Source organism: Protopterus annectens, chromosome 16.part0, assembly GCF_019279795.1.
Source record: "Protopterus annectens isolate FY-2018-M chromosome 16.part0, PAN1.0, whole genome shotgun sequence".
NCBI classification, from domain to species: Eukaryota; Metazoa; Chordata; order Ceratodontiformes; family Protopteridae; genus Protopterus; species Protopterus annectens.
In genome coordinates this window covers 694,485,157-694,497,851 of record NC_056750.1, presented here as the reverse complement: position 1 = coordinate 694,497,851, position 12,695 = coordinate 694,485,157, and the positions used below count along the sequence as shown (strand labels likewise).

The 12,695-nt window shown below is 38.3% G+C and overlaps 1 protein-coding gene across 2 annotated transcripts in view; it reads left to right on the top strand.

Moving 5' to 3' along the window:
- The window catches only part of CPNE6 (copine 6), an 886,978-nt gene that overhangs the window by 827,469 nt on the left and 46,814 nt on the right, over positions 1-12,695 (top strand). For both annotated transcript variants that reach the window (XM_044058469.1, XM_044058468.1), the window contains exons 14-15: positions 1,164-1,297; positions 10,256-10,492. In XM_044058469.1, the coding sequence (XP_043914404.1) occupies positions 1,164-1,297; positions 10,256-10,492 (371 nt within the window). The remainder of the gene's footprint in view (positions 1-1,163; positions 1,298-10,255; positions 10,493-12,695) is intronic.

Below are 12,695 nucleotides of genomic sequence, written 5' to 3'. Positions count from 1 at the left end.
CTAAAGTAATTCTGTCTGTTCTAGCAAGAGGAGGGAGAATAACAAATGCAGTAGGCATCAAGTAAAGGGGAACACTGTTGATGAGGGGGTAGAATATTCCTGGGGTAAAAGACATTTATCTTTATACAAAACATGAGTTCCACTTCATCACAGGAACTAGCTCTCTGCTGATAGAGCTCAGGCAATGTGTAGGCTATATCAGACAGAGGGGAATTCATTTCAGACATACCAACTTTAATACCTTCACCTAATAAGATTAGGTTCAATATTTTGGCATTTAATATAAAAAGTACTCAGAGAAAGCCAGCCTCCGGTATTTTTCTAACTTTCTTAATGAACACTAGCACATACAATCCATTATTTTTATCTAAATTGAAATAGGTCATCACTTCCTGGAATGAGAAATGTTTACTGTCACTAACCAGCTAAATGAGAAAAGCAGACCTATTCTAGCCCATTTCAGTTCACTAAGGGAGTATTTCTAATGAGCTATCATTTTCAATAGAGCATGACGTAGTCATATCAACCAATGGGGCTATATTATTTCAGCAAATGCTTAAAATAGTGAACGCTGTTTAATGACCCAATTAAGTCGAAATCCCTAAATCCCAAATACACGGAACAGCAATATTTTTCCCAGGAAAAAAAAATTGCTGCTCCGTTAAAAAAAAAAAAAAAAAAAAAACTAAAAATCCAAACACAAAATAAAGTGGGGAGCTTCCACCCCCACACACACCCAACTTAAATATACCAACTCTGGGATTGGACTACAGAGGAGTAAATGTCAAATCCCTGGGGAAAAAAAATTGCTGTTCCGTGTGTTCAGGATATAGGGATTTCAAATTTACTGGGTTGATTAAACAGCGTTCGCTATTTTAAGCATTCACTGAAATAATATAGACCCCAACCAATGCTACAATAACTGCTGGGTCCTAGCAATTCAAAAACAGTGACATTATCTGCATGCAGTTTAAAAAGCATTTTTATCTATTTTATGTTTTAATACATTTTAGAAGTCAATTGCTGTTTTAGATCTGAAGGAATTGCAGGCATAATCAGAATGAATTTTAAGAATTTAAGTGGCATATTTCAGTTAACGTGTTTTTTTAACATATTAGCATTCAGACATAAATAATACGGACATATGTTCTTTGTGTTTGCAGAGATTTCAGGTGTGATTGAGGCTTACAAGAAATGCTTACCAAAGATTAAACTGTATGGACCCACAAATGTTTCCCCAATTATTAACAGGATAGCTCAGCTTGCACAGGATGAAGTGAAGAGCAAAGTAGCTACAGTAAGTATGTGGCCACATTCTTTATAATACAATCCTTCATCTTTATGGTAAATTTTAAATGCTATAATAATACACTAATTATTACAGAATCTGTGACTTGCATTGATAACTTGCTACAAAGCATTGCAGTAAATGAAACAATAATGTTGTTAAGTATATACTGAAGTATAACAACGTCAGTTACATTAAATAAATAATTTAATAATATGTGACAAAAGTTATTTAATGGCACCTTTACCATGGGATGAGTACTGCAAGTCAAACAATCCATTCATGCATTAGAATATAATTTCATAAAACTCAAAACTTCAATTTTTATTCACTCATTTATGTACAGATACACATGCATTTACCTCTGTCATTCGTTTTAATTTATTAGCTACTTAAGTTAATGGGCTGAGAACACCTATCATTCAAAATGCTTGCAAAAGTCAGAGATTGTACATAATATCATAAACCATTGTATGAATATGCATGTTTTAGTTTCAGGCGTACTGAGTAATGGATGATCAAATTCATTGGCAAGAAAAACTACAGTGGATATACAAAGTATACGCACCCATGTTAAAATGCCAGTTTTTTGTGATATAAAAAAATGAGACCACAATAAATAATTTTAAAACTTTTCCCACCATTATTTAATGTGAGCTATAACCTGTACAATTCCACTGAAAAACAAACAAATCTGTGAGGGGAAAAAACATGAAAAATAAGAAACGTACAATAAGCTGGTTGCATAGGTGTGCACACCCTTAAACTAATACTTTGTTGAAGCAACTTTTGAATTAATTACAGCATTCAATCTTCTTGGGTGGGAGTGTATCTGCATGGCACATCTTGACTTGTCAATATAACACCACTAAACACATAAAAAACAAGCGTATGAAGGGGGGCAAGCCCCCCTGCACCCCCCACACCCCCCGCAACTTAAATTTACCAGCTCCGAAATCGCACTACAGTGATGACAAGGGAAATCTCCCGGTCCATGCTGTATCCTAATCTCTGTTCAGGATTTCAAAGTTTTAAAACTTCAAACACATATTCTTCGATCATATGAGATTCAAAGTTTTGGACTTCGAAATTCTGAACATAACCCATATGTATGTATGTGTGTATATATATATATATATATATATATATATATATATATATACACACACACACATATGGGTCTACTACCAGAGATCGAAATTACACTGTTTCGAAATCCAGTACTAGATGCCCACTAACATGAACGGGCACTTCACCGAAAGTGCACTTTTGCGAACACCACTAGAACGAACAGGCAATGTCCTTCACTGTGGTGCAGTAGTCATGGACCTTAGGGTTAGGGCTTGGGTTAAGGATAGTGGACTAGCTATCCACTATCCTTATCCCAAGCCCTAACCGTAAGGTCCGTGACTACCGCACCACAGTGAAGGACATAGGTCCATGACTATTGCACTGTGGAGGACATACAATTTCCTCCATTGTGGTGCAGTAGTCATGGATGTTACGGTTAGGGCTTGGGTTAAGGTTAGCGGATAGCCCTACTAGCTATCCACTGTCCTTAACCCAAGCCCTAACCCTAGGGTCCATAACCATTCGCTAAAGTGGTGTTCGTGAAAGTGCACTTTCAGTGAAGTGTACTTTCATGTTAGTGGACATCTACTACTGGATTTTGAAATAGTGTAATTTTGATCTCCAGTAGCAGACCCATATATATATATATATATATATATATATATATATATATATATATATATATATGTTTACAAAACCGACAACTTACAAAAGAAGAAACACAGCATATGTAAAATAAACTTCTTTGGCATGACATAAATGAAGCAAGGACAAAAACTTCTCTGGAACCGATTTATTTTAGCACTTTTGTTCTCCCATATCTAAGAACTTCTTCAGAAATTAGATCAGAATCACAAAGGAATGGAAAAATACTGTTACACAAAGCAATAAAATCAGGATGAACCAATGACATTTTAGAAATGCAAAACAGATAGCACTTCCTGAAACATGAATAAAGCATGAATAAAACAGGAGTAAAGTGAAATACCAAGAAATCTGAGATTTAGCAATGCCATCTCAATGCACATTTTAAATTCAAGCTATCATTTAACCCTGGTGCTGACTCCGCTCTCAGTAGGAGCTGCCATATGAGTTCTTTCACTTCTAACAGTGTAGCATATTCTCCAAAAAATAACTCTAGTTGTTCCAGTACCATGAAATTAAATTTAACAAAAGTGGTACAAGGAGAGGCCCTAGATCAAACTGGTGCCCTAGGCAAAAGGGATCCCCTTCTTAATTTTGAAACTTCACAGTCTCGAGAGTCATAAAATTGAGGCCACAATCTCAAGGTTGTGAAATCTTGAAATAAAGAAATGAACTAAAAAAAAGAAAACATGTAAAACCATGTTTTTGCAGGAGGGCAAGCCTCCCTACACCGCCCGACACACTCAGCAGCTTAAATATACTAACTCCGAGATCACGCTACATTGAAGACAATGGCAATGTTCCCATTCTCTTCACTGTAGCGTTATCTCGGAGTAAGTATATTTAATTTGCAGGGGGCGTGGAAAGCCCCCCTGCAAAACCATGGTTTTACATGTTTTCTTTTTTATTTTAGTTCATTTCTTAATTTTGAGATGTCACAACCTCAATTTTGTGGCCTCGATTTTATGCATCTCGAGACTGGAACAATTTCGAAATTAAGAAGTGGACCTATATATATATATATATATATATATATATATATATATATATATATATATATATATCAACATATTTCATTTTTGATTTCTGCATATGAACTGAAATGTGTGCATTTATTAAATACATTTTACATAATTAGATATTTATTTCACTTTATCCACTGTATTTAACTCATTCCCTCCAGTAGACCTCTTTTGAGTGTGTACCTTTAACTCCCAGTGGGTGTGGCTTCACCCTTTAAAAAATAAACTTATTGCCTTACAGCTCTAACCAGTACTAATTGATAGAGGTCATATATCAATAAAATTATATTTGCCATCATGTATGCTTCAAGATAAAAAATTCTGATAACTTGTATGTATCATGGTTTTGGAATTATTAATGCAAATATGAATAGGCAATATTTGACACCTAGAGGCACAGCAGGAGGTAACTGCAAAAATACCTGGAGACTTCACTCCGCTGTAATGAGTTAACACATTCTACCTGTATGTTCTGTGCCTTCTGTCACAATGCAGCTCCATCTTCTGCATGCCTTGTGTTTCTCATATAAGTATAGTTTCTTTATAGTTTGTATTCTTGCTTTTGAATATCTCTTCTTGTGTTTTGATCTTGCAACCTAACTTAAAAAGATCAACAAACCAGACTACCTACCTCGGTAGGTACCTTGGTAAAGAAATAACAAATAAATAAATACAAGGTCAGACATTAACAGTTACCAATAACAACTGCTTTAAATAATTGCAAGGTAGTATTTTGGCCTTTTATGTACTGTGAGAAGACTGGCCTGTCATCCATGTTCTGGTCTGTTGCACAGAAATAATTAGTAAATATCTGAAATATACATCCTGCCTTGTATATTCCTGTGCCACAGTTTTCTAAATAATTAAAGACTCGTTACTAACTGCAATATATGGCATAAACTAAGCTAAACAAAGAAAAGCAGACATTGATCCATCGTGAAACCTTGCTATGAAGACTGATATTTTGGCATTTGTATAGAGAACGGTCTATGACAAGTCTAGTAAACAGGCATTTTACAAAAAATAACTTAGTTGCTGACAGGTCTATTGCCTCACAGGATGCAAATAGATATAAAGAAACATAAATGTTTAAAAAGCAAGATTTGCTACAACATAAATTGAGTACTTTCTTCAAAGGATGTTGTAAAAACAGGACAAAATGACAGCAGTATATGAATTTGACAATGTCTGTTATGTAGTATTTTTTTACCTTTTAAAGAACTTTGTTTTACTTGATGTGGTTTTAATAAGATTTGACTTTTTTATGTAACTGAGTTAAACAAAGCAAAGTCCTTCAACTATATAAAAAGGGTGATAATTTATTTCCCTTGGAGATGAGCAACTTAGACCTCAGAAAGGCGCGGTCACTATATTCATAGGTAAGTACTAGGCTATAAGCCCGAGGGCCCACGTAAGCCTAGCCAACAAGGTTCCCAGGCTTACGCCACCCAAGAAAGTTATTTTCCTGTACCACTGTTGAGCAGAGACACAGAAGTGATCCCCGGGGTGAATTTCCTATTTCCCATCCACTCATCAAGATTTTTCTTGAAGAGTGCTAATGAAGAACTTTGCTTGACATAGATGGGTAGCCTGTTCCAGAGTATGGGAAGATTCTGGGACAGGAATCTATCCCTCCAGCATGTCCTGTTTATTGTGGTGACAAGGTTTAGGTCCCTAGAGCATGTAGCTTGGAGGGATTGGGATTTCTTTAGGTGTAACATGTCCAACAGCTCTGGGTTTGACATAGCTGTATATGTTAGGCAGAGATCACCTCGGAGTAGGTGATATGCTATGGAGTAAAGCTGGAGTTTTTTGAGATGGTCAGTGTAGGGCATCTGTTTGAGGCCAGTAATTCTCTTTGTGAGGTACTTCTGTGGCCTTTCCAGTGCCTGCAGATGTCTTGTGAGGTACATTCCAAAAGGGGCATTGTACTCTATAATGGGTCTAATGAGTGTCGAGTAGAGGGGAAGAATGATCTCTTTTTTCCTGGATGAGAGCCCTTTTATGATGAGGTGTGCCATGTAGAAGGCCTTCCTGACTACGGTGGCGATGTGACTATCAAACAACAGACTACTGTCCACCTGGGTCCCAAGGTCTCATCACTCATTCGACATTAAGTAGACTGCCACCTATGTGGTAGTTCATGGGTACAGAGTTTTTACCAAAGGGGATGACAACGCACTTTTTGGCATTGAGCTTGAGGCCATGGCTCTGACACCAGGCATCTGTTTCAGCGAGGCCCTTCTGTAGGATTTCCACATCTTTTGGGGACTCGACTATGGCTCCTAGTTTGCAGTCATCTGCAAACTTTATTAGCCAGAGGCCTTCTGTGTTAGCCTGTACTTCAGAAAAGTAGATACCAAACAGGAGAGGTCCCAGGACTGAACCCTGTGGTACTCCACTTGTCACTTGTTTGAGGTCAGATTTGGAGTGTGGAACTTTTACAGTGTGGGTTCTGTCAGTGAGCCAGTTGGCAACCCATCTTGTGACATAAGGATTTATGCCTAGTTTAGTGAGTTTAGCTATAATTCCAGAATGGGGGATGGTGTCGAAAGCCTTGGCAAGGTCAAGATAGGCTGTGAAAACCACCTTACCCTCATCTACGGCTTTGGTGACTGCCTCAAAGAAGTCAATCAGGTTCAGGCGGCATGATCTGCCTTTCACAAACCCGAACTGGGTGGGGTCCAGTGTTTGAAGGTTACCAATATCTTTGTTTATGAATTCCATGATGATACGTTCCACCAGGCTTGTCAGGCTAATAGGGCAATAGTTCCCAGGATCAGTGATGGCTCCCCCCTTGTGGAGTGGGATAACTCTTGCTGTATGCCATTCAGTGGGCACAAAGCCTGATGGGAGGCTATAATTGAACATGATGCTTAGGTGGGGAGCCAGTTTGTTCTGAAGTTCATGTAAAATGCAACCTGGGATGTTGTCCAGTCCCATGGATGCTGAGTTTTTGGCTTTAGAGAGTGCAGCTTTTACCTGCGTAGTTGTGATTACAGGGACTTTCCATTCTTCCTGTATAGATATGGGCCCTTTAGGGGGTGGGGATGGGGGGTAAAGTTAGCACTGAACCTATCTGCCAGGATGTTGGCAATATCAGTTTGTTCTGTAATTTTCATGCCGTTGTGCTGTAACTCAGAGCAGATCTGGGTGTTGCCATTGAGATTCTTGACATAACTATAGAATGCTTTCTGGTTGTCCTTAGAATCGGTGTTGATTTTGTTTTCGTAGATAGCTTGGATCTTATAAGGGATCTCAGCTTCTTACTGAGGCTGACCAGGGAGCTCCTCCACCCATGGGATTTTACTCTCTTCTGCAACAATTTCTTCCTTCTGTTGTACAGTTTGTTTATGGCAGGGCACCACCAGATTGGCTTCCATTTTTTGGAGGATAGCATCTTGGTTCTGTTTGTTATAGCACGATCCATGCACTCATGTAAGTGCTTAAAGAGTGCATTTGTGTAGAATTCAGCAGTAGTAACTGTATTGTCCATCTGTAAGGGTGTCATGAAGTTCACCACGTCTGTCTTAAGAAGCATGAAATTGGCTTTGGACAATTTTTTTTCATGGTTTCCTTAATGGGGGGGGGGGGTAACAGCGGGATGTGGATATCTAGGGTGATTAGCTTATGGTCGGATCTGACTAATGAGGAGTTGACTTCAGGTGTGTGTCACATCGGTCACTCATGTTGGTAATGACTAGGTCTAGGATATTGCTGCCCCTGGTGGGTGTGTGGATAAGTTGATCCAGGGCATTGGAATTTATGAATTCCAGAAAGCATTGAGTGAAGGAGTTGGTACATGAGTAGTTTTCCCAGTTAATGGTGGGGTAGTTGAAATCACCCATTATTAGGGTGTTTGGTTGAACCCTAATATTTTCCAGTATATCAAGAAAAGTGGAGTGGGAATTCCGGGGCATGGTGGGGGATCTGTAGCAAGCTACAATTTGGATTCCAGTTTTGCCCAGAGTTAGTTGCACTTGGATAACCTCAGATGCATTATGCTGAGCAACATGCCTGGAGGTGTGGATATCCTTAATGAATATGGACACACCTCTGCCTTTGGTGTTCCGGTCCAGGTTAGATGGCCAAAAAGTGTGGTATGAGTTATAACCTGGTAATGCAGGGGTGGGGTCTCTGGAGCCTTGAACCAGGTCTCAGTCATTGCACAGATATAAATGTTCTCCATTTTAAGGAGTGCCTTGAGGGAGTGCATTTTGAGATTTAGACTTCTAGCATTGAGTAGCATTACCCTCAGTTTTTGCTTGCCTGTTCCTGTTACAGTGGTGAAATTGTCATTTGAACCTTGCATAAAAAAGGCACTATAGGGGTGGCAAGAGCCTTAGCCAGTATCCGGAATCCCAGGGGTGACAGGTGCAGGCCATCTCTGGCAAAGAATCATGATCTGCTGACCATGTCATCCCAGGCAGACAGATACTGGATCCCCTTAGAGTGACACCAAAAGCTTAGCCAATTGTTGAAGTCAATCATATTGTCCTTGTACTGCGGTATCATCCTGGGTGATGGCAGGATGCTACTCAGGGCTAGGGTCATACCTGCCTGGGTTACAAGATCAGAGTGCTCTTCCATGTCTCGTTTCATGTAGTCCAGGGAGGTATGTCTCAGTTCATTCACACCAACATGGACAATGACAGAGTCATGTTTGTATTTGTTGAGTGACCTGAGTGCATGGGTTATGCGGCGGATCCTGGCACCAGACAGGCAGCTGACAGTAACCTCCTTATTTAGCCTGGTGAGTGGGACATCAGTGTGCCTGACTATGGAGTCACCTATGACTAGTGTGTTGGGTATGTTGTTTTGCCTTATGGGCTGTGGTTAAGTGGCACACTGAGTCTGTGTGCTATGTGTCATTTGGGTTGTGTTGGGGGGGTGGAGGTTGCTTGTGTTTCTGCTTTTGAGGTCTCTGTTGCTTGAGCAGATTATTATTGAGAGCCTCCACAAATGTTTTTGTGTTTCTAAGTGTAAATTTTGGTGGTGTAGGTTTAGTGGGACTATGTGATGAGTGTGGTGTGGTGCAGGTGTTTACCTTCTCCTCCTGTCAAGTTCAGTCTTGGTTGGAGAGAGCTTTACCTGCAGTTTGGCTAAATATTGCATCTCTCACAGGTTGTAGTGTTGGGTGGTAGGAGGAGAGGGTTGTCTGTGTACATTAGGCAATTACTACATTGCCCCATCTACAAGGGGTTAATAAATTACAATTATATAACATATGAGGATAAAACTAAAACATAAAAGCAACCATAAAAATGTTAGTCAAAGTTAAGTTATTCTCATTTCTTAGGTCCAGTTAACAGTACTTTTTAATGTTGTTCATTTGGACTCACTACGTATTAAGCACAGATTTGCAAATGTTCTCCAAGTTTAGTAAATTACCTTGTGCATTTTTTTACTTTTACATTTGCAATTATTTATTTTTCTCTTGATATATAGAGATAAAACTATAAATAAAAAAAAAAAAAAAAAAAAAGAGTCACACTTATAGTCTAGAAACTTCAGCCAGCAGCTTTTGGTTGATGAAATAGATGAAACATTATTACCACTTATAAATTTTTGTGAATAGATTATGGATTATGACATACTTCTGCATTACCATATGATCCCAAACCACTTTATATTTATTAACAACTGTGATATTTTATGTAATTGGTTAGAAATTAGGGTCTTTTATATAGATATTAATTTTAAGTACATATATACATATTTACATTATTTTAAAATATTCATGTAATCTTATATGAGAAATGGTGATTATGACAAAGTGTATATAAACAAAAAGGTAAGTGATGTATGTATTTCTGATGAAGTCTTAGTAAGTGAGGATTAAAATGCTGTGTTTAGTTAAAATTATAGCTGGTAATAAAGTTTGATCTATTTGATCATAATTACAATTTTTTTTGTAGTTATGCTCACACTTATTCTACTCGTGGTTTAGATTTAAAAATATACTATATATATTTGTGTGTTTGAATACTGCATGTATATGTGTTAATGATTTATAGACAGAAGGGATGTGTGTGTGAGAGAGTACTGTATGTGTTAATGATTTATAAACAAAAGGGGTGTGTGTGTGATATGTAGACAGACAGGCAATTATGTAAATATGTATGTATGAGTGTTTATTTTCTTCTGCAAGGAGAAAGAACACAGATACGGTCATCTTGTCTTCTGGCTATATACACTCTGATCTCTGTTTATGTTTCATTTTTTACAGAAATACTATATTTTACTGATCATCACTGATGGAGTTGTGACTGACATGGCAGAGACACGGGAGATTGTGGTGCAGGCCTCTCATCTCCCCATGTCCATCATCATTGTGGGGGTTGGCAATGCTGATTTCACTGATATGAGGATACTTGATGGAGATGAGGGTACACTGCTGTCCCCTAAGGGTGAACCAGCCATGAGAGACATTGTCCAGTTTGTGCCTTTCCGAGACTTCAAAAATGTGAGTATATCTCAGAAAGGCAAGTTTGTTTAAGATCAGATGAAGGCATATATGTTTACTATAACCTATGGTGCCTGGTACTTGTAGCAATAGACGACTCTACAGTCTATTCAGCCAGGGTAATTTTGTACAGAAACAATGGTGCAGGGAAAGCAGACTGCGCCTATCATGTACTCATTTCAGTAAAATGATTAAAATGCAATTTTATATATATGTGTTATGTAAAACATGATAAAACTTCAAAGTTAAAAGTGCTAATGTTTGCCGTGCTACTTATATTACAAAGGTTTTTGATACATCTTAAATTCTGTATCAAATTATGTTTATTTTTCACAGCAAAAATAATCCTGGCGTCTATATTATAACATCTACAGCTTAGGTTGTCTAATCCAAAATCATCGATACCTAACCTTCAAAACCTTACAATAGCGAACAGCCGCATAATCAAATTCTTTCCTTGGGAAACAAAAAAAACAAACACACCCAAATACACTGCGGGGCTGCACCCCCCACACTCCCCTAACTAAATATACCAACTCTGAGATCGCTCTGCATTTGGGAAAGGGCAAATCTACAATAAGAGTCTCCTGAATTCTTTCCCAAGGAAAGACTTTGATAAAGTGGCAGTTTGCTATTGTAAGCTTTTGACGATTAGGTATCCATGTTTAACCATTAAAAAACTTAAGCTGTCGACAAACTAATAGGAACCCATAAATCTGTCATCTATTACCTGTATTGAATTGGATTATTGTGGGAGTTATGATTTAAAAGCTAGATTTCATCATATAATATAAAAACAGGAAGCTCTCTATTTTTTAGTCATCTAGTGTTTCCTTACTGAAAAACTCTCCATGTTCAAAATCAGGAGACACTGAACAGCATAATAGCCATATTGCAAATCCCATTAATTTGGTAGACCACTTGCTGTACTATAATAAGCAAAACAGGACTTCTGGTTCAGGGGTCACAAGGTGAGGATTTTTTTTTCTAGTGGCTCATGGTGGACAGCTATTATTAAAGTTGTGGCTCATGGTGACCAGTATTATTAAAGTTGTGATGCCTGTGCCCTGGCCCAGCAATCAAGGAGCCTCAATCCTCACCACTAACACCAGTGAGGGGCATCTCATATAGGAGGAAAGGATAACAAATGCACACAGTAAAGTGCAATTTCCCTTAAGAGCACATTGAGATCACAGTCTGTCTGGGGTTGGTCGCTCCCTTTCTCTCCAGGTCCCCAATAAGACTTCCCACTGGCACAGCTATAGGGTCCAGATCTCAACTTAGTGGGCAAGCTAAAACCTCCAGCACCCTTTCTGTCCAACCAGTGCTTTGTGTCCCGGACCAAGTAGCTAACACACACACACACACACACACACACGCACACACACACACAGACACACACACACACACACACTTTAAGAGTTTATACAGCCACACAGACACTCCTCGGGAAGGCTGGCACAGGTTCTCCAGCTGTGCCCTTTTTTCCCCAGACTATATAGTACTACCAGCTGCCACCACCTACTAATATTTATTAGCTACTCAAAGACCCTTAAAAGGGTGTCCAATTATTACTGTGCAATATTATTACCCAATTGGTATTATAGCCCACAGCTAAAGCTATTGGAGTGGCTTTGTACAATTTTACTAAAGGCATGCAAGTACTCTAGAGAGCTTAAATTATCTATACAAAAACAGCCACAGTTGAAAGGGTTTAAAAATATTTAATAACAAATAGTAAAAACACAAGGCAATACATTTTAATACACAATGCTAGTCAAGAGTTCAGACATAACAGATAAATACTTGAAATAATTCAGTAGTACAGTTATGACATCACAGAAAAACACTTAGCACAATCTTTCTAGTTTCTAGCTATTTCTGAGAGAAAACACAAGTCTAAGATAAACTTACATATAAAGCAAGACAGTGCTGGTGGGTTGGATGGTCAAGACAAAAATGCTTAATGCTCTCTGATTCTCTCTGTTTTTAAAATCACATTCCTGCTTCACATTACATCATTCTTCACACTTCCCTGGGTTCCCAGGCTAACAGAAACTAAATTTACATTCTTCACTTCTGGGCAGAATCCAGAGCAATAAAGGACATTTATGTATGCAAATTCTGGCTATTAACTCTGGTCTTAAAATAATAGGCAGGATGCCTCACTCTAGACTTATTGACTCTGAGTTTTAACATCAAA